The sequence below is a fragment of the Engraulis encrasicolus genome, chromosome 20 (genome assembly GCF_034702125.1).
Source record: "Engraulis encrasicolus isolate BLACKSEA-1 chromosome 20, IST_EnEncr_1.0, whole genome shotgun sequence".
Classification (NCBI taxonomy): Eukaryota; Metazoa; Chordata; class Actinopteri; order Clupeiformes; family Engraulidae; genus Engraulis; species Engraulis encrasicolus.
In genome coordinates this window covers 28,058,552-28,081,051 of record NC_085876.1, presented here as the reverse complement: position 1 = coordinate 28,081,051, position 22,500 = coordinate 28,058,552, and the positions used below count along the sequence as shown (strand labels likewise).

The window sequence follows — 22,500 nt, the reverse complement described above, 5'->3', positions numbered from 1 at the left end:
TGTGTGTGTGTGTGTGTGTGTGTGTACGCACACACTCGCAAGTGTCTCTATGTATACATACAACACTGTAGACTGTTTGTGTAGGAGAGAGAGAGAGAGAGAGAGATAATGTACTCTGTGTGTATCATCATGTGTGTGGTGTCGGTGTATGACCACTTTTCCTGATGCTCCTCTCTCTCTCTCCCTCTCTCTCACACTCTCCCTCTCTCTCTCTCTCTCTCTCTCTCTCTCTCTCTCTCTCCCTCTGCTCTCATTGTCCCTGAGAGAGCGTCTTGATGGCCGGTGCATTCCGGCGGGGCCGGGGCTGTGGTGGGTCAGTGGCGGTGTTGAGGGATAAGCCACGGCTATCCGGGCGGCGCGGCGTTTGCTTAACCTCTGATTAGCCGCAGGAATGCCAGCTATGGAGCGCTATGGCTAACCCTTTCCTCTCCTCCCTCCCATCCCATCCCTCGCTCCCTCCCTCTCTCCTTCCCAGACACTTCTCTCCCTCTATCACCCATACCTCCACTCACACACCCACACACACCCACCTCCCCCGACAGCTATGCAGCTGGGCTGGATGGATGGATGCTCCCTCTCTCCTTGCCCCCTTCCCTCCCTCCTCCTCCTCCAACTCACCCCTAAATCATCACCCATACCCATCCACTCTACCACCCACCACCCATACCCCCATCCACTCTACCACCCACCACCCATACCCCCATCCACTCTACCACCCACCACCCATACCCCCCTACACTCTACCAGCTCAGGCCCGCCAACAGGGGTGGACAAACAGGTTTAGTTGTCCCCGGGCTGGGTGGATAAGAGAGAGAGAGAGAGAGAGAGAGAGAGAGAGAGAGAGAGAGAGAGAGAGAGAGACCCTACCCTACATCCTCTGCACCTCACACACACAGTCTCCTACAGCACACACACACACACACACACACACACACACACACACACACTCAGTCCAATGTTAAAGAGGGTCCCGAGTGTCCCACAGGACTAAAGTGCCAGTGCTGCTGCATGTCTAAGCTCGGCACCATCTGGACTTTGCAAAAGCAAATGCGGCAGCTCCTCTTTCCTCTAGTGATGCCTCTTCATCCATCCATCCATCCATCCATCCATCCATCCATCCATACCTCCCTCTCTCTCTCTCTCTCTCTCTCTCTCTCTCTCTCTCTCTCTCTCTCTCTCTCTCTCTCTCTCTCTCTCTCTCTCTCTCTCCCTCCCCATCTCAATCACTCACCTTATTCCTTTTCCCCTCTCCCTTTCTCTATTCCTTTCTCTATCCATCGCTCTCTCTCTCCATCTCAATCACTCACTTCCTTCCCTCCCCCTCTCTCATTCTTGATCCCCCTCTATCTTTCTTTTCTAGTGGTGTGTCCACACAGGCTTTGTCATGCTACGTGATTCCATGCGGAACGCGGGCAGAGCAAGCAGTAAGCTGGGCTGGTATATATCCCTGAATGGGGCACTTGTGGTTTGCTGTGTGTGTGTGTGCGTGTGTGTGCGTGTGTGTGCGTGTGTGTGTGTGTGTGTGTGTGTGTGTGTGTGTGTGTGTGTGTGTGTGTGTGTGTGTGTGTGTGTGTGTGTGTGTGTGTGTGTGTGCGTGTGTGCCTGCGTGCGTGCGTGCGTGCATGCATAGGTGTTTATGTGTGTGCATGCGTGTGTGTGGGTGTTTAGGTTTGCATGTGTGTGAGTTTTTATGTGTGCTGTGCAGAGAAGCTGGCAGGGGGGACAAAGGGGTCAGTTGTCCCGGGCCCAGGGAGACGATGGGCCCAGGAATGGGTCCTCAGTACATTGTATGTATTGAATGGGGGCCTTTTCAGATGACTTTGTCCTGGGCCCAGCCAAAGCTGTCAGCAGCCCTGGTGCTGTGTTCTGCAGTTGCCATACAAATATAGAACAGAAACGGCAATAACAGCAACAGCAATAACCAATGAGAGCCTTCAATGTCAACAAAGCCCAGCAGGACCCCTTCAATCCCAGTCCACAGTCAAAACTGCATCACATGCTTTGTTTTATTCAGTCTAGCGTCATGAAACTCTGACCACCGATACAAAAACAAGAGTTGAAATAAAATTGCAAAATGATGTAGTTTAACGAGGTAATGGCAGATTCACTGTAGGCACTGTAGCTTTCTTTCTTATTGTTGGTGTTATTGCTCCAGAATGAGAAGTGTAGTCCGGCAGGATGCATAAATGACAGTGCTTTCCTCCCCAAGAGTTATTTTATATGTACACATATTATATTACACCGTTTTAGTACGCTAATAAACATGCCAGTCCAAGGCGCTACAAATACCAGATACAAGATTTTTTTTCCCCTTCTTCTGTTAACAAGAGTGAGTACCTGCCTTCATGACACACACACACACACACAAAAACAATAAAATAAAAGAACTGTATGTGAAACTCGGTGGTCGATGTCAATCCATGCAAGGCAGGGTTTTGAAATAGCAGTGCACTGAAGCAAGTCATTCGTTTTGCCACACGGCTTCAGCTGGGACGCTTTATAACAGCATTTTAAAACCGTGATGATGAATGAAAGGAGGCAATAGCTAAAAGTCTACCAACGCGCCAAACGCGTTCTCCGCCTCCGATGACTGATCGGAGCACTCCATACACAAATGAAGACGGTAATGTCTTTTTTTGTTGTTGCTTTTAACAAAGTGAAAAATATTATTTATGGGGTAAACCTCTGCCATTATAATGACACCATCTTTCATTGTAGTTGACTATTCAGAGCAGGAGCATTGGAGGCCAGCCATGCGGAGCAGGACAGCTGTGAAATTGACTGATGGGAGCAGGGAAGCTGACGGGAGGTGAGGGGGGCAAATTGGTCAGTTGTCCTGGGCCCAGGGAGAATATGGGCCCAGAATTGGGTCATCATCGCCTTGTACTGTTTGTATGCATTGGTTGGGGGCCCTTTCAGATGAGTTTGTCTAGGGCCCGGACAAAGCTGTCAGCTTTAGGGCCCTAATCATATGGGATTTGATAGATTTAGCAATTACATAGCAATGAAAGGAAATTTGACTCCAAAAAACTGATGTTTTGATGGACGCCATGGCTACCGTAGAACAGCAGCTGCTGGTATGTCAATGTAATTTGAAAGTCTGACAAATGTATTGTGTATGTGTAGAGAAAGCTGTGAAATGCTAGTCTCTATATCAGGTGCATATGGAGTGATTACTCACCTCTCACAACCTGCAAAAACCTTGATACCATTGCCTTGGTGTGGCATTATCCTGCTATACGATCTGCTGTATCTACAAACTGGAGGTCGGGAGCCCTGGGTGTAGGGTGGGGTGGGCTGTGGGTCACAGAGGTACTGATAGAGTGTCATGGACAAAAGGGACATTGCATAAAAAAACCCTGGGTTAACAGCTAACATGATATCCAAAAGGGGGTCTCCGCTGTAAAAGTTTGGGAACCACTGATCTACAGTATGTTGGGTACATTTGGTTAGGTCTCTCTAAAAAAAGTGAAAATGCTATTTAATGTTTCACAGATGCTGTGTTGATATCCCGCTATTTAAAATTTAAAACAGCTTGACAACAGGATCCAAGTTTAGACCAGCAACTCTCGAAAAACTTCCTTTTTCCACGGTCTTAATTTCCCTTTTAAAGTAACATAAATCTGAGAGAATAAGACAACATTTGGGATGCATTGTGAAAACTCTTGAGCTCTGGCAGTAGTTGAAAGGCTAAAAACTGTTGACCAGTTGGCCGCTACACCGTCATAATCAAAAGCAACACTGACATATTGAGTCTGCCACTGTCCAATACTTTTCCAGCATCTAATTAGATAGTAGAGTTGTAGTTTTTTACCAGCATATTGTTTAATGACCACAGAATACCTTATTTATAATGAGATACAACAGCCCATCTGTTTGAGTTTATTTTGTTCCTCCTCGAGTGAGTTGTACACGTTGTACGCATGTTGACGTGTCTTGCATTGTAGCCATGTTGCAATGGCGCATTTTCTTTGACATCCACTAATGTGATTGCTGACATTGAGCTGAAATTATTGCACTTTTGGAATCTTGGCAATCACTGCCTGTAAAACACCCAATAATAAATGTGGATCAACCTTTTTTATCACAGGTCACAGCCAATAACAACAATCGGACAACACAAGCCCTCCAGCTAATCAACAGGATTTGGCAGGACGACAAGCATGCATGTTACAGCAACACTGTGTTGACCAATGGCCTTCTTTCTTTCCCAGAGTCATTGTTCCATTCTGTTGCCCACGAAAGACAAATATTACACATATTTTGCTATGAGTGACCTTGCAAGTTTAGTTAGAGTGCTATGCAATGAGTCTTCTTCTCAGGTTGCCTGGGAAATTATGTACAAAAAGAGTATAGCATTCCAAATGTAGCAAACTGGAGTACTGGTATACAAAAAAATGCATAAAATATAAAATAACTCATGTCCCAAAGGTCGTTGTGCAATTCAATAATCCATGTTATTATATATATATAAAAAAAGACAAAACTATGCAGACGTCTCCCTCACGGCTTTCCAATGACCTTCCACATGGAGAGAGTTTACCGAGCATCTGTAGCTGGCAAACAAAGCCAGAGGCTTGTCATGTCTCATCACAGACAACAGTAATGTTCCTCTGATCCAGCGTGAGACGTGTGTATGGCACTTCAGGCTCATAGTTCAAAAGTAAAAATAACAGAACAACCGGGGGCCTGTCTTCCAAAAGTTCCAACCGGGCCTGTCTTCCAAAAGTTCCAGAGGAGTCGAAGCTCCTACCGGGGAAGTCATTAGAGAGGGGACAACGGGGTCAGCTGTCCTGGGCCCAGCGAGAGAGAGGGGGCCTCATTGCATTGAATGTATTGTGGTGGCGGGGCCCTTTCAGATTATTTTGTCCTAGGCCCAGCAAAAGCTGTCAGCGGCCTTGGCCCCTACCACGGGGGAGAGGCCTGCGATAAGAATAGGTCCGCCTGCCCGACCGGCCGCCGGCTCTATCCAGATATTCCCCGCCAGCTGCGGGCACCACGGAGAGAAGGTTATCGGGCAAAGGTGTCGCTTGCCACCAGGTAGTACTAGGGCGCGCCAGATGCCACAGAGCCAGAGCAAACCAGTTCAGTGGAGCTGCTAAATGTCACATGAGAAAGACGAGCAGTGTTCTGGAACTTTCCCACGACAGAGCTCTTGTGGTGTGTGGAATGGAGTTGTAGGGAGACAGGGAAGAGAAGAGAAGAGAAGAGAAGAGAAGAGAAGAGAAGAGAAGAGAAGAGAAGAGAAGAGAAGAGAAGAGAAGAGAAGAGAAGAGAAGAGAGGAGAAAGAACGGGAAAGGAAGGAAGGGAGGAGAAGGGGAGGGGAGATGGCGCAGTATGTCTGAAATTGTCATTCATCCTGGTCATATGTATCCAAAGAGTTTAGCTGTAAGCAGCTGTAAGTGTGAAGATGGTTCAGTTTTGTTGGATATGGGGAACGGCGGAGCCGACGGTGGGGGACAAAGGGGTCACGTGTCCCGTACCCAGGGAGAAGGGGGTGCCCAGAATTGGGTCCTCATTATATTGTATATACTATATTTCTCGGAGGGGGGGCTTTTTCAAATGACTTTGTCCTGTCTCCGGCCAAAGCTGTCGGAGGCCCTTGCTGGGGAATAGTGGAATAGAGGGGAGGTTGTTGTATTATAACAAGTCCAGGGGTTGGAGAAGTCGTGGATTACTGTATAAGAAGTCCAGGGGTCAGAGAGGTCATGTACAGCATTATGAGAAGTCCAGGGGTCGAATCATCATTCTGGTGGCCCGGAGGGAGTAGCTGGGTCCCTTGAAGTAGTGCCACTTGATCCCGTTGAGTTTGCCCACATGTTGCCCTTGCGTGTAGTACATCCCGTTGAGGTTCGATGGACCACAAGCATCGAACCACCAGCCTGTTCAGACACAGAGATAGAAATAGAGGAGGGGGGTCAGCATGGGACATCATAAATAAATCATAGCTAATCAAACCACAAACAAATGAATCAGACACTGTTATAAAAACTGCATCACAGTCACAATAACCAAGGATGGATTACTGCAAGGGCCTACCGGGCCCAGGCCCAGGGGCCCAAGAGTCCAGAGGGCCCTGAAGCCCAATCCTCTAAATTTCCATTCTCATGTTGTGTAAAATCACACTTTTAACAACTCTATTTTCACATGTTTTCAGGGGAAAAACACCTGAATGCCCAACAATATAGGGTCTCTAACATCTGGAGGGGGCCCTTTGTTGTTGTCTGGCCCAGGGGCCCATGGAGTCATGATCCGTCCCTGACAATAACGGGGGGTATGCAACATCACAAATACTGCACATCATAGACAATCATATCACAAACAAATTATGATGTCATTGTTATTTAAATTTAAGATCACTTGTAGCCGTTTGTTTGGAAGTCTTTGAAGCTATTTTCTGGCAGGTGCTGTACATATAACAGGCACGGACACACAAACAGACACACACACGCACACACACACATACACACACACACACGTACACAGGAGCCAAAGAGGTTCCAAAGAGGGCCACAGGTTCATCTGTCATTCCAGGGAGGGCTAAACACCATGAGAGAGAGAGAGAGAGAGAGAGAGAGAGAGAGAGAGAGAGAGAGAGAGAGAGAGAGAGAGAGAGAGAGAGAGAGAGAGAGAGAGAGAGAAAAAGAGAGAGCTGGGATTGAATGGCAGCCCCCAATGTTCCTGTTGGTATCTGGAGAAAAGGTGTACAGTATCGCCTGGCCCCCGTAGGTGCACCTCGGATCAACCAGCCTGCTACAGGCGGAACAACTTGGCCCCGATTCAGTAAGCTTATAAATCCGTCGCGAAGCCAAAGGCAAGGCAACCAGGGCTTGGATACTGCAGCAGGACAGCCCATGTCTATAAAACATACTGCATACTATACTATGCAAACACACACACACACACACGCATGCATGCACGCACGCACGCACACACGCACACACATACACAGACACATAGATGTATATATGGTCAAAAAAGATATACGATATAAAGTCCGAAGAATGCAAATAACAGTTGCCAATAAAAATGTCCTCAGGTTCAGCCAGGAAACTTTTGCAGAATGCCATGGGAGTGTATAGTGTAGTGTAGGCCCACCTGCAGCTTGGTTTTCCATTGAGCCAGCCTATTTAAAGGCAGCGTCCGTACAGTCAGGGCTGACAGCTTTGACTGGGCCCAAGACAAAGTCATCTGAAAAGCCCCCCCCCCCAATGCATCCAATGTAATGTGGGCCCAGTTATGGGCCTCCCAGGTCCCGGGACAGCTGACCCCTTTGTCCCCCCCTTGTCAGCTTTCCTGCGTACAGGGTACGCTTTCAAGGGCAAACGGCAATCGCAGCTTCTGCCAAAACTCCCATCCCTCACTACAGCACTCGGCTACGCTAGCTGCTGATTTTCGCTGTTGCTGCTGCTGCTGCTTTTGTGTGTGTGTGTGTGTGTGTGTGCGTGCGTGCGTGCGTGCAGTGGCTATATATTTGCACTGATTTTATTGCTAAACCAATTGTCACACTCCACTGATGAATGTTATTTAATTCTTTTCAGCACATTTTTTGTTGCATGCACCACACCTCATTGTTTTTCCACACCTCGTGTTTTTTCTATAAACCCATCGATGTTGCAGATGTTTTATGTCCGACTTGTTACTCATTAAATTCACTTTTGTATAAAGAATATTGGAGATTCCTGTTAGGCTTTGCATGGCTGCCACTACCCAAAATATGACCTTGAATATCTGAAACCTCAAATATCCTTTTGAGTAGCATAATTATTTACCTTGGCCCTGGCGATCTCTGGCCCAGATATTGCTGCTTCTTCCCCACATGCATGCGCTTCAATAAAGTTTTGTATGTTTGTGCTGTACTATAGCTGAAACTACTGGTCAGAAATCTCTCGATATTGTGGCGGGAACTGTCTGTCTGTCTGGGCAGTGCAAACACAAGCAGAGGCAAAGCAGAGTATTTTCCACTGTGTTTCTCGGAGCCCTGTGCCCAGGGAGGGATTTACACAAAGGCTACATATGGCCGCAGCCTAGGGCCCCCATCCGGCAGGGCCCCCCCGATTGGCCACAAGTGAAAAAACGCAGAATTGTGACATGATGAGATATTGACAAATTAATTTGTCATGTTGAGTACAGTTGGTAAGCATGTGATCCTTAATTCCTAGCCCATAATAATGACACCGTCTGCATATTTTGTTGTGAATTTTGCCTTCTGGGGGGCCCACAGCAACCTGTAGCCCAGGGGCCCACGGGCGGCTTACTTTGGCCCTGTACGTGCCACACTGCCAGCCAGCCAGTCAGTCATTCAAGGTCCAGCCAGCAGTGGAGCTATGACCCCCAGCTCGTATGTCAGGATGCCATTCGGGCTCTAACATTTCCAGCAGAGTTGCGATAGTGTCACACAGCTGGGCTGTGATTGGTCAGCATACGATCAGAAGGGCCAGGGAAGCTGATGGGGTGGTGCGGGTCAAAGGGGTCATTTGTCTCAGGCCCAGGAATATGGGAGCCCCAGATTTGCAATCTCATTATACTACATGCATGCCCTTTAACGCGTTAAGACACAGTGTTACAAATTTGCTGTTACCAGAATGGTAATGACCAAGTCGTAGTACATTATTAAAGGCCCTCTGTTGGGTCATAGTAGTGTAGTACTATGGTAGTTCACTTAGTATCACTTCAGTGTTGTTTTCAGCATTTTGCCGTTCAGTGTTTTCAACTTTTCTGTGGAAATTACGGCGTTCCACTGGTGGAATGGCATGCATCATGGGGCAGCATGACTTTGTCCCAGGCCTGGCCAAAGCTGGCCAAAGCAGCCCAGAGGATGGTAGAAGTGCTTTGCTGGAGAGCAGTAGCCTAATTGGCAGGAGTAGGCTGGGGGGTGGGGCATGGGGATGTTGTTGCCCTGGCCACAAAAGGGAACCGACTGCTGGGTAGGTCAGTGTCCTCACAGTTTCCAGGTCAGGCATTCCTCGAGTGTGTGTGTGTGTGTGTGTGTGTGTGTGTGTGTGTGTGTGTGTGTGTGTGTGTGTGTGTGTGTGTGTGTGTGTGTGTGTGTGTGTGTGTGTGTGTGTGTGCGTGCGTGCGTGTGTGTGTGTGGCATTTCCTGAGTTCTTGTAAAGCAACATGGAAATACTATATCTTAATCAAACCCCTCTAGACATACACACATACTGTACTCTATATATAAACACGCACATGCAAGCACACCGAAATATACAGAGGCAAACACACAGGCACACACACATGGGCGCACACACACACACACACACACACACACACACACACACACACACACACACACACACACACACACACACACACACACACACACACACACACACACACACACACACACACACACACACACACACAAATATGTTCTTCCTTTCACAGAATTCTTTGTCCTGTCTCTCTGTATCGCTTCATCGCGTCTTTCTCTCTCTTTCTTACATATAAACATGCAATTACCGTAAACACAAACTCACTCTCATGCACATGCACACACACACACACACACACACACACACACACACACACACACACACACACACACACACACACACACACACACACACACACACACACACACACACACACACACACACACACACACACACACAGAGACACACACGCACACCCACAACACTGACACAGTTACAGGGGAAGGGAGAGTGGGAGACGTTAAGGTGAAGGTATGCGCTTTGCTCGGTGTGGCTTTCCAACGGGCCCAGGCTGTCAAAAATATAACGGACCTTATCCATCAACACCCCTCTCATCTGTTCTTCCTCCGAATACAGCCTATCAAGTGTCCTTCTCAGGAGCCTGCGGTGTGGAGGCCTAATCCGCCTTGCCTAGCCTCTGTTGCAAACCTCAATTTTTTTCTGTCTTTTTTTTTTTTTACGTTCATGAAACATCCTGGCGCACGTTTTTCTCAGGCTTCTGTTGTTCACAGCAAACTTGTTTGGCCGCTATGGCAACAGAAGCCAAATGGGAACACGTGATAGGTCCATCAGATATACTGTAGAAAAACATTGAGTAGAACGTTCTCAAGCAACAAAATGTCATGACAACAGAACCCCAATGGAAACACATGAGAGGTCCATCAGAGATCTAGATAAACATCGAGTCGAACGTTCTCAAGCAACAAAATGATGCGAGGCCACCAATGATGCACACGGAAGAGAGGTCAGAGATCTGACACCTTTGGAGACCAGATCGTCTCCAAACCTTTTCGACAGCTTGTCAGGCATAAACGGATCCCAGAGAAATCCGCAGAGTCTCTTCAAAATCAATCATTGTGGAGGAGGAACATTTTCATGTAGCTTTCACCTAATATTTATGCTGCAGCATGGGCTGTCCACGGCAAGGGAAGACAAACAAACAGAGAACCAATTGCACCAGGGAAGCAAACCAGACTGGCATTCGATGACAAGAAGATTGTCGTTTAGGTCTGTGGCCATTTTATAATCTCTATAATTTCTGTTCCATAGGCTCTCAGTAAGGAAAGAAAAACCAACAGTAAAGTTCAGGATCAATCTGTGTTTTTTACGTAATTTTCAACATTTCTGTTGCATAGGCTGTCAACAGCAATGAAAGACTAACTCACCACAAACCAAAGACACCAGGCAATAACACCAGTCTGACACTCATGACAACAGGATTCTCGCATAGCTCTCTGATTTCAACAAATGCAGTCATTTTCTAATGTCTATATTCTAATGTCTAATGTCTATATTTCTAATGTCTAATTTCTGCTGCAGAGGCTCTCCATAGCATGGAAAGACAAACCAGTAGCAAACCAAAGACATGGGGGAGGAATAACCTGCCTCATGTCCATTACCAAGAGGGTTCTTGGTCAGGTTTGTGGTCTCAATGATGTCGACATTTCTATTGCATAGGCTCGACACAGCAAAGAAAGACAAACCAGTAGCAAATGCAGCAGGGAAGGAAATCTGTCTGCCATTTATTGGCAAAAGGACTCTCTCTCAGGTTCGCGGTGGGCTTATTATCAATGCCACGGTCTTCATCACTGACACAGTCTTCATCTGAGGCCCGTATAGTACTTCCTGTGCCAAACAGAAAACCACTAGCTGTCCTTGACTCCTTGACGCATAGAGCGTAGAGAGCCTTTATTCTCTACACCTCATTCTCAGTCTCCTCATTTCCCCTCCTTTCAATCCACTCGCACAGAAGGCGCACAAATGGACGGACAGGCGTGGTTTTGCGATGGCTGTGGGCGGCTCAGAATTTTTCAAGCCACAAATGAAGTTGACGGGTGAAAACAAACATCTCAGTTCTTGGCAAGTGCACGCATTAAAACCTCAGATACAAAGAAAACCTCAGATAGTGAACTCCCTGACAAGGGGTTTCTCCCCCAGAGCAGTCAGTGTGTGGCAATGTCAGCTAAAGGTCGTGTCAAGGGCGTCTCATTAGCCTCATGTTTACAGTACATGGCGAGCCGCAGACTTACCGCCAGTGAGCATGAGAGCGCACTTGCACATGCAGTTGTCGTTGTCCACATCTTTGGTGCTGAAGTCGGCTCCGTGGATCACCAGACTGCTCAGCCGACCCGCTGTTCCTGTGTGGCTCTTCAGGAATAACCTGCAGCAGACAGACAGACAGACAGACAGGCAATTAAACAGACATATACAGATAATTAGACAGACAGACAGATAGATAAATAGATAGACAGACAGACAGACAGACAGACAGACAGACAGACAGACAGACAGACAGAGAAAGCAAATGGTACGGTAGATATCAGAAGATTTCATAACAATCTTTGGCCTGTAGGCCTAATGGAAAATGACCAAATAAATAGTTTCCCAACAGGTTTGAAAATAGTGTGGAACGTTAGAAATCCACCGGGCAGGCCATTCTGCCACTGTAATGCAATGACTCAAACTGCTGCTGACACCCCACTCATGTTGAACATTCCTAAGTGTCTGCACACTGTACCTACTGCTCATTCTCAAACACCAACAACCGCGCACGCACGCACGCACACACAGGCGCACACACACGCACACACACACTTGAGAAAGTGTTCACATTTGCAGCGTTTGAAAAAATTGTTCCTTTATAGTCTCCACAAAACACACACACGCACGCACGCACGCACGCACGCACACACACACACACACACGCCCACACACACATGCACGCACACACACACACACAGAATGCATTCACACAGAGAGACGCACACACATCAATCTACAAGCAGCCCTTTCGCTCAGCGGGGGCTGTCGGACCTTCCCCGCACATGTGGAACCAGTAAATCAGAACTTCCTCGTGGTCTGGTCCACTACACACCACTCTCTCTGTCTCTCTCTATGTCTCCCTCCTTTCTCCCCCTCTCTCGCTCCCCTCTCATCCTCCTTTCTCCTTACTCACTGAGGCAAAAGAAAAGCTGTGAGGTGTGCCCCAACATGACACGGGCAGGGCTGGACTGGCCATCTGACATACAGCACATTTACAAGATGGGACGACACGACAGTCCTCCTCATGCTGTTATTGTTCGATAGTTTTTTTCCCTTTCAAATTTGATGAGGTAGCCCATAGCTTCATCTTTAAAGGTACACTGTGCAGGAAATGGTCAAAAACGGTACTGCAGTTATGCTGCTCGTTGAAACTGGGCTGCCTATGGCCAAATTTGATATTTACATGAAAGTTTACTAAGTTATAAACAAATATTTCCTAGTATGATCCAAGTAGAGTCATTTTTGCAGCTAAAAAGGGCTATTTTTGGAAATTCAAAATGGCGGACCATGGAGAAGATCCCCCTTTTCATATATGAAAAGTGCAATTTTTCCAGTCATAATGAATACATAGAATTTGATGATGGTGGTAAGTATTCATGAAAAAGGTAACATTAGTGAATGGGCAGCATGGATTCTGGACATAAACAACTAAAAATCTCACACAGTGTCCCTTTATTGTAGACAGCGGTCTGAGCTAATCACAATATTGTATAAAAATCAGTGGGCTGCCCCTGCCGTGGCCAACCGGTAGGGCACTCGCCCGCCATGCGGCTGATCTGGGTTCGATACCCGGCCTGGGTCCTTTACCGACCCCTCCTTGTCTCTCTCCCAATTCACTTCCTGTCCACCTCTCATACTGTCCTATCAAATAAAGTAAAAAAAGACCCACAAAAAATAACAGCGGTGCTGTTTGAGGGGCTGGTGTAAATGCCCGGACTGGTTTTCCATCCCATTTCAGCCCTGAGCACACGGGGCCCCCGGGACAGCGTGGCACTTTGCTGGGCCTCGACCGAGGTGCGATGCCCACAGGGGGTGGAGAGGAAGAAGCTGTCTCTGGCCCCTACCGGCCCCCAGTGGGCCCCTTCACCACCACCCCCACTACACCCTCCATACCACTCCAACCCTTCCTCCCCCTCTATTCACCCCCATTCCAGCTGCAGAGCTTTCGGCAGGGAAGACGACAAAGGGGGGCAAACAGGTTGGTTATTCCAGGCCCAGGGAGAGAGGGGCCCCAGAATTGGGTCCTCATTACCTACTATGTATTGCATTGTGGGGTCTTTCAAAGGACTTTCTCCCAGGGCCAAGCCAAAGCTGCCAGTGGTACTGCCTGCGGCCTCTGCCTGCATTCTCAGGGCTTGCTTTAACTTCCTCAGCCTCAGCTCTGGGACAGTTTTTTCTTTCCTCTTTCCTTCCAGAAGTTGCACATGTGCGAGCGACTCTGTTCGCTTTGAACCGAAATGTCTTCACTAAAGATGCAAACAGCTGATAATGCAAACTCATGTTCCCCATTACGGGGATTGTATTCGCAACTTGCAACCATTATGGCAAAACAGAAACAGATTGGATGTACACACACACACACACACACACACACACACACACACACACACACACACACACACACACACACACACACACACACACACACACACACACACACATTCACGTACACACACACACACACACACACGTACACACACACACACACACACACACACGCACACGCACACGCACACGCACACGCACACGCACACGCACACACACTCAGAGCTGCGAACAGCACATGTTGCCGAATGTTGTGTACTGCGGTACACTTGCAGAGACATGGTCACTTCTTGAGAAGTGGGTCAGAGAAGGGGGTTGTGGGTGTCATGGGTGTTGATGCAAGAGTCCCTGGAAAATAATTCAAAGGCGAAGGGACAGAAATTAATGTTTCTTTTTTTTTTTTTTGAAGGGGGCCATCTTTCTACAACCCCCGTTTCTCATTAGGAGTCAGTTTAAGGCCGCAACTTTTCTAAAGACCCATTACAGCTGACTCATGTAGTCTTGGGCCTTACCCCAAAAAACATGGTGCTTTCCCGCCAAGGATTCGGGCTAACGCCAGCAAAACAACACCCATACGAAACTCGTTTTAGCGTTTAACCCAGAAATGGTTTTCTGAAATCGTTGAAAATGGCTGTTAATGGGTAATCTACAAAAGTAGCATACGTCATAAATCTAGCTCCAGTCATTTGTCAGGAAATTGCTTGTAATTAGCTTTTCGTGTACAGTTTAGTGTGCAAGGGGCTGTGGGATATCAACAAAAAAAGCCTTTTTTCTCTTCCGTCCTGATGCTTTCCAGTTTTCAGTAAACATGTCTTTGCCAAGCGTCGTGAAAATCTTCAAAAAGTAAAAGTGGGCCTGTCACCCCCAAACATGTTCAGTTCAGACGCAAGAATATGGAGAGCAAATAAAAAGTGCTGTTCTAAAACGGCATAGCCACCAATCCTGGAGGAAAAAAACAGACCCCAGTAAAGACTCAACTGCAAAACATCTTTCATCTGCTCCGGTCTGTGGAGTAGAAAACAGAACAATTGCTCATGATGTCAGCCCTGCTGCACTTTGTCAATCTGAGAGGCACTTTCCTTTCTTAAAGTATTGCGAGGCGCGAGGGAATGAGGACAAAACAAACAAACGGCCTATAATTAACACATCTATAAATCTGCCAAAAACGACTGTCTGCATAAGTGTGAAAAACCCTGTACCGCATTGCACTGTATTGTATTTCAACTTGCTAAATGGCAGGTCGTTATTATAGGTTTATCGATGCGCCACTCACCACCAACACACCGAGTTTGATGGCACGGCCGCCCTTGACAATGAGGGAAGTGTTAGCGTTGGCCAGCGGGGATGCTATAGCGTCGGCTCGTGTTAGGTGAAGGAGGTTAGGTAACGTTAGCGTCCCGGGCCGTCCCCCCATCTGTAAGGCAGGTGCGGAGGCGAGCTTCTGTCATCACAGACAACTGAGCCATAACCCCCTACAGTTGCAGCTGCGGACAAGACGAGGTCTGCCAGCTGCATGGCCTGGAACCACACAGCGTCGAGCGTCAGTACTGTGGAGAGAATTCTCTTTGGCTTCCTATTACGTACGGTATGCGGTGGAATATTTACTGGTCGCTGCACGGACACTCAACTCTGACCCAGTGTGTGGCCATGGTCATTGGTACATAACATGAAGAACATGTGTTGCGATGAAGACGCTGTGTATTTTACGAGGACTCCAGCTGATGTTGCTTAGCTGTGCTTGTACTGGCTAAGAACAGTGTCAGAAACAATACAACAAATACAAGGTTATTATGTTACAAAGACAACAGTCGGATCAAAGAAAATCGAATCAATACCACAACAACGACGACTATATCGTCAGGAGAGTTGGATGCAAGATGTACTACGGCTTCACCAACCACTGAATACTGTACCAGAGATTCTTTAACTATAACTCTCTCTACTCTCTCTGACTGTACCATGACCTCCATCCAGCCTCAGCACCTTCATGACCCTGATCATGGCGTTTTACTGCTCACCGTATTATTAATATTGTTATTCCCAACCAAGGGTACGTGTATTTGTAATAATATGGCTTTATAGCCACATTGGGATAAAGGTAGAGATAAATGTTTATGATTGAACGAGAAGGTATTCGTGGTATGACAATCCCTGGCTTAGACGATACGCAAGACAAAATACTGTAGGTTGCAAAACACTTGCTGCAGTGCAGTGCAGTGAATAGCAAGACACGGTCTCTGTATTGTCAACACTCCACTGTCTTCGTCTTCGTCTTCTGCTGGCTGTCCTCTCCCAGCTCCGGGGTCAGCGCGTCACTTGGGGCTTCGGGTTAACTATCCGCACGTCCAGCGGAGCCCAACGGAACCCCCAAAAGACTCCATCTCCATCCCCCCGGCCCCCTATCAGATGGGCCTCAGCCGGAATAACTTTACTAAACGATTGGCCAAGGCTCATTAACCAAAGCCACGGCTGAAGAAGTCCAAAAAATATGTCCAAGACTTAAAAAATATGGAAGGTGCCGGGCCGGGGTTGCGCTTTTAGTGTGGCCAGGGAATTGAGAATGATTTATTTAGGTTTTCACAACACGCACCTCCCTTAGGGGGAGATGACTTGGTGTCCCGCCATCCTATTTTCTTAATAATCCAAAACGATTACGGTTTGTTAGCGGTTCTTGATCGCCGGATATGTGACATTTCAACAAGAGAGAAGAAGAAGGAATGGGGTGTAACATTCACATCCACCGGACCGTCATCATTATTTCTGTGTGTCGCTTATTTCATCTTACTGCTAATGAGACTGGACAGTCTTACACCCCCCCCAGGGCACTCCGCAACCAAGACAGTGATTAGAGGCTTTGACATGGAAACATTTATAACATTTCCTTAATACGACTGCTAATAATAATAACACCCGGGCCTGATACTAATTACACTGCCATTCATCCACAGAGACATCTCAATTTATGCTGTGGTTGCTCTCAAACACAACACTGAGGGAGTTGGTTATATGGCAAAAGAAACAGTGTGTGAAACAGAGTGTGACGACGCCGGGCCTAAAGATAGAACAAAAGTAAAAGGCAGAGGGGGTGTTGACGGACACAGAAGTGGTTTACATGTCACATCTGGGACACACACCCTCCCTCCCTCCCTCCCTCTCTGTGTCTGTGTCTGTGTTTGTGTGTCTCTCTCTCCCTCTCTTTCAGTGAACCGACACATCTCCTTCTCAGATAGTGCCTCCTGTCAGAGAAGATGTGTGCAGGGTGCTGCTGGGTTTATGAAAGCAAAATCTCACACTGGAACAAACTGGATCTGAAAACTTGAAAACTCTAATTATAACTCTTGAAAACTAATTGGAAAAGCTTGTGAGATTCCTCGGCTTAGCTTCTCAGCTGACGTTATCAAAGTTTTCACCTCTGTTTTTCTGTAATGTCATGTATTTGTGGCTGGAATGCTCACATACTGTACCATCCTGAGAAAAAAGCACTGTGTCGGAATGAGAGGAATAAGAGAAGGGTTATCCCTCTCAACCTTCAAGAAGCCAGTGAAGACCCATCTCTTCCGAGAGAGCTTCCCTGCATACAGTAAGAAAGGTATTCACACACAAGCCAACACAACCTTGCACCCTCCTACATCACAAGTCTCCTTACCCCATACAATCCCACCCGCACATTACGCTCCACTGACTCACTCCTCCTTACAGTTCCCTCCACACACCTGCGCACCATGGGCGACAGGGCATTTAGTGTTGTTGGCCCCAAACTTTGGAATTCACTCCCACTGTCTCTTCGTCAGTGTTCCACACTATCTACTTTTAAATCTAAGCTGAAGACACACCTTTTCATTTCTGCTTTTCCACTTCAGTGACAGGCACTTCCACTTTATTTTAATCATCAGTTTATTTTTAATTTTACATACTATTATTTTTTTCCCCTCATTTTATTTTATTTTCAAATGCATTCTACTTCTTTTTCTTACTTGAAAACATTTATCTTTATTGTACTTTTATTTCTATTTTATTTTTGCATTTTAATTACTTTCCTATTGTTAATTCACTGAAGCTTTGTTTTACTTTCCCTACTGTTATGTATTTGTTTTGATTGTAAAGTGTCCTTGGGTATCTTGAAAGGCGCTCAAAAAATAAAATTTATTATTATTATTATTACAAGTCTGTGTCTATAAGATGGATGTGAATCAGCTGTGAGCATACCTTAGCCAATCAGCAACGGTGAGAAAAGAGGACGTGTGTGTGGAATTTGGTGGAATAGGATAAGTAGGCTATATTCCAAGTCTCGAAAACTCGTGTATGAAATGTTCAGTGGAAAATACCCCCTGACTGGTGTTCATGTGTGTTTTCCATGTCAGTGTTTGGTATTTACCATAATTCAGAGAGCACATGAATGCACAATCATTCAGCTGTTCAGGTCAAATACCCTTAGCCTGTCTCCAGAACCACTTTACTATGCCTCCAGGTAAAATATATCTACCTTCAACTACAACCAGATCACAGGATACGATCTCCTCCTCCCCCCACCCCCTCGAGTCTCCCCCTCAGACTGTGCCAGATTAAATTTACTGTAAAACTGATTACATCCCTCCTTGCCTACTAACTCAACTGGAGAATTACATAAGGTCCATTCAATTACATCCATTTAAACGACGTGTGAAAACAGTCGGGCAATCTCATTTTATTATTTTACTGCACTCTTGATCCCCAACACTTTTTTTGTTTTTTTTACAAAGGAACTGTTACGTGGTTTATTTTCATTCAAGATTTGGATGTTGTCGCACACACACAGTTGGGAGACTTTGGCGACAGTGCTTGTTTTATTCCAGGAATGCTATCCTGACAGAAACGGCTTACCCCCCGCCAATCCAGTCATTTTTGTCTGCCGATAATCCCCCCTGCCATCCCTTCAACCACACTACACCTTGCCCTGTCTTTTCCTTGGTCTCCCCCCACACATACGGTATTAATAGCCCCTGAGATGGCCTCCCTCTTCCAGGGGGCAAAAAATGACAAGCCCCTTCAAACTCCCTCCTTTCATCTTGGGAAAAGGAGTCGCGACCGAACCGGCAGGTTGCTTTTCATCTCGCCCCTGCAGATTGCACTGCAACCAAACCTGCTGCCTGCCTGCCTGCCGTCTGGCACTAGTTGTTCTGTTGCCCACCTGGCACTCGTTATAGTCATGACCTGGTGTGTGTGTGTGAGACTGTGTGTGTGTGTGTGTGTGTGTGTGTGTGTGTGTGTGTGTGTGTGTGTGTGTGTGTGTGTGTGTGTGTGTGTGTGTGTGTGTGTGTGTGTGTGTTGGTGTGTGTGTGTATACGTGTGATTGCGTATCTGCGTGTGTGTGTGTGTGTGTGTGTGTGTGTGTGTGTGTGTGTGTTGGTGTGTGTGTGTTGGTGTGTGTGTGTACGTGTGATTGCATCTCTGCGTGTGTGTGTGTATGTGTGTCTGTCGGTATGATTGCGTGTGTGTGTGTGTGTCCGTGTCCGTGTGTGTGTGTGTGTGTGTGGTTGATTCTGAGTGTGTCTGTGTGTTCGCGTGTGTGTGTGTTACTTAGTGTGTGTGTGTGTGTGTGAGTGTGTGGGTACAGCTTGGGGGGTTAATGGTGGTGCCCAAAGTGCAGCTAAATACCGGGTGCACAAATGAGCCTCTCGGCAAAGCCCTCACAGGTAATTAGCACTGTGTTCACACATCATTATCTTAGTCTGACACATGCCATATGCTCAAACACACACACACACACACACACACACACACACACACACACACACACACACACACACACACACACACACACACACACACACACACACACACACACACACACACACACACACACAAATGCACAAGTGCACATACACACACGCACACACACACACACACACACACACACACACACACACACACACACACACACACACACACACACACACACACACAAACACAAACGCACACGCCCCCTCACACACATGCACAAGCACAACATGCCCCCCACGCACACATGCACGCATACTGTCTGCACCTCATCTTATTATTACTGTCTCACACTCACACATAAAGGATGATGCAACATGCACAAGCACACACACAAATGCACAGATGTGCTCACACACACACACACGCACACACACACAAAAACACACACACACACACACACAGGCACGCACACGCATACACACACACGCACACGCATACACACACACACACACACACACACACACACACACACACACACACACACACACACACACACACACACACACACACACACACACACACACACACACACAGAGAGAAACATGCTCCGATCATCTCATCCAAAAACTGACCTCAAAATACAGGATGCCCTCAATGCAGTAGTTTCATTATTGCACTGCATAAGAAAAATCTAGGCTAAGATCCTCAATAACATCATACGTCTTCTTCCCTGACAAATAGCATGTCCTCCCGACTACTACGGTATCTAACTACGTAAGACTGGCAGCTCAGAGGCTTTTCTCCCTAATCCGCCATGTCTAGATTGGAGTGAAATAAAGCCGTCATACATCTAATGCCTAAGTCCCACAGTGCCAGAAAACACAGAGGTCAGGTCAGCCCAGGCTATCTCCAGGAGCGATGGGCTCGGTCTCAGACTGTACCATGGCGATGACGTGAGGGATTTTTGGAAACGACCCTCCTGGAGGCGGAGGAGGTGGTGGTGGAGGAAGAGGAGGTGGAGGTAAAAGAAGTGGAGGAGGAGGTGGAGGGGGAGGAGGAGGAAGAGGTGGGGTAGAGGTGGAGGAGGTAGAAGAGGAAGAGGAGGAGGTGGAGGACAAGGAGGAGGAGGAGTAGGAGGAGTACGAGGCGGAGATGGAGATGGAGATGGAAGAGGAGGGAGGGTGTGCACTGCAATGCAATGCAATGTCTCTCAGGGTTTCTGCACATTTTGGATCACCAAATATAAGACTTTTTAAGACAAATATAAGACCTCTGATGATAAAATATAAGACCACTGCTCGGGGTGAGGCATTGCAATATTGCTAATGTTAATAGTTTACATTGCTATCATGAAATGTAGGCCTAGTACATAATTATATATAATAAACAATATTATATGACTACTGAGCTTTTATAGTGTAGCCTAGGGTAAACACAGTGTAAGCAGTAGCAAGGTGTAACTGATCTGTAGGCCTACAGACACCATGCATGCATATGGTCAGTTAACCCCTTAAGATGCGGCTTTATATATTTATTGTTACCAGTATGGTAATGACCAAGTGGTGGTGCATTACTAAAGGGCCTGTGTTGTGTCATAGTATTGTAGTGCTATGGTAGTTACATTTAAATGACTATTACAGCATGCCACTGGAGGTACGGCGCGCATTAAGGGGCTACTTGACAACTGGCATTTAATTGTGGGTCCCACGCATGTTTTGACTATGGAAAAATCAGATGAATGTTCATCAAATGCCTTTAAATGTACACATTAAAAATGGCTCAACAATTCATCATTAAATAGATAAATAGATAAATGGATAAATAAATAGTTGAACGCACTTTGCTATTAGGAGAGAGGACACCTGGTGTCAAAAGGGTTACATGTACGACTGCTCTCAGTGACTGACGTTTCTCCTCCTCCAGCTCGCTTTATCAGAGACGGGTAGCAGAAGCAAGCGTTCTACTTTGAGCTTAGCCTGTCTGTAGTTTGTTGTTCTCTAGATGGGAGCAAGAAACAGCGTTCAACTTGGAAGCGATTTCCAGCATGTCCATAACAAGCATTTACTGCGTTTACCGTTGCCCATCTGGTTACCGATTTGGACATTACGCACATTACGCTCATTGGCTTCGTACATATTCTGTTACTCATCCGATTTCGTATTGCCTCGCGCTGTCACGTATCTAGAGGCGATTTTGAAAGTGTAGGCTATTGTGTGAAGGAACAATTATTTTCGAATACGGTCATAATGGACTTTATGAAATGAACCCTTTACATTTAGCAAACGCTTCTACCCAAACGCGAGGGCATGGCTAACATGCTTACGATAGACAACATTTAAAACTTACCCTCAACGACTAAATGATTAGGCTATGCGTCCTCCCGACACAGTTAACATCAAGCTTCATATTCCGACGTTGCTTTGGATAGCTAACTGTTTTATTTCTTGTCCTCAAGCCACATTACACTGAACTTGCATCTATCTACCCATCTCGATTCACGTTCATATTTTTTCGACCACTTTTTCGACTGTTTCTACTAGAACATGCAAGTAGGCTAGACGCTGCGCCCACAGGTCTGCGGCTGCCCCCCGCTGTGTGGCCAGCGGGCTGCGCCACAAACACAGATCAGTTTCATCTACTTTTCCGCATCTTGATAATATAAGGGACGTATGCCGGTTAAATAAGGTTTATAGCGTCAAAAAATAGACCTTTTCTCTTACACTCAAGCTACCCAGATGAAATATAAGACCTCCCACGTAAATATAATACCACACTTCCAAAAATTGGCTAAATATAAGGCTTTATAAGACCTTAAAAACCAAATATGAAAAGTAAGACTTTTTAAGACTTTTTAAGGATCCGCGGAGACCCTGGTCTCTCTCTGTGTGTGTGTGTGTGTGTGTGTGTGTGTGTGGGGGGGGTGCGTATGTGTGTGTTTGTGTAAGTGTGTGTGTACGTGCAATTCTCCTAAATACAATGTTTCTCCTACATGCC

The 22,500-nt window shown here is 46.6% G+C and overlaps 1 protein-coding gene across 2 annotated transcripts in view; it reads right to left on the bottom strand.

Annotated features, from left to right (window-relative positions):
• Positions 1-3,778: 3,778 nt before the first annotated feature.
• Positions 3,779-22,500, bottom strand: part of angpt1 (angiopoietin 1) — a 102,304-nt gene continuing 83,582 nt past the window's right edge. For both annotated transcript variants that reach the window (XM_063185706.1, XM_063185707.1), the window contains exons 8-9: positions 11,469-11,599; positions 3,779-5,883 (exon numbers count right to left, since the gene is read on the bottom strand). In XM_063185706.1, coding sequence (XP_063041776.1) covers positions 5,720-5,883; positions 11,469-11,599 — 295 coding nt within the window. In that variant the 3' untranslated portion in view covers positions 3,779-5,719. The remainder of the gene's footprint in view (positions 5,884-11,468; positions 11,600-22,500) is intronic.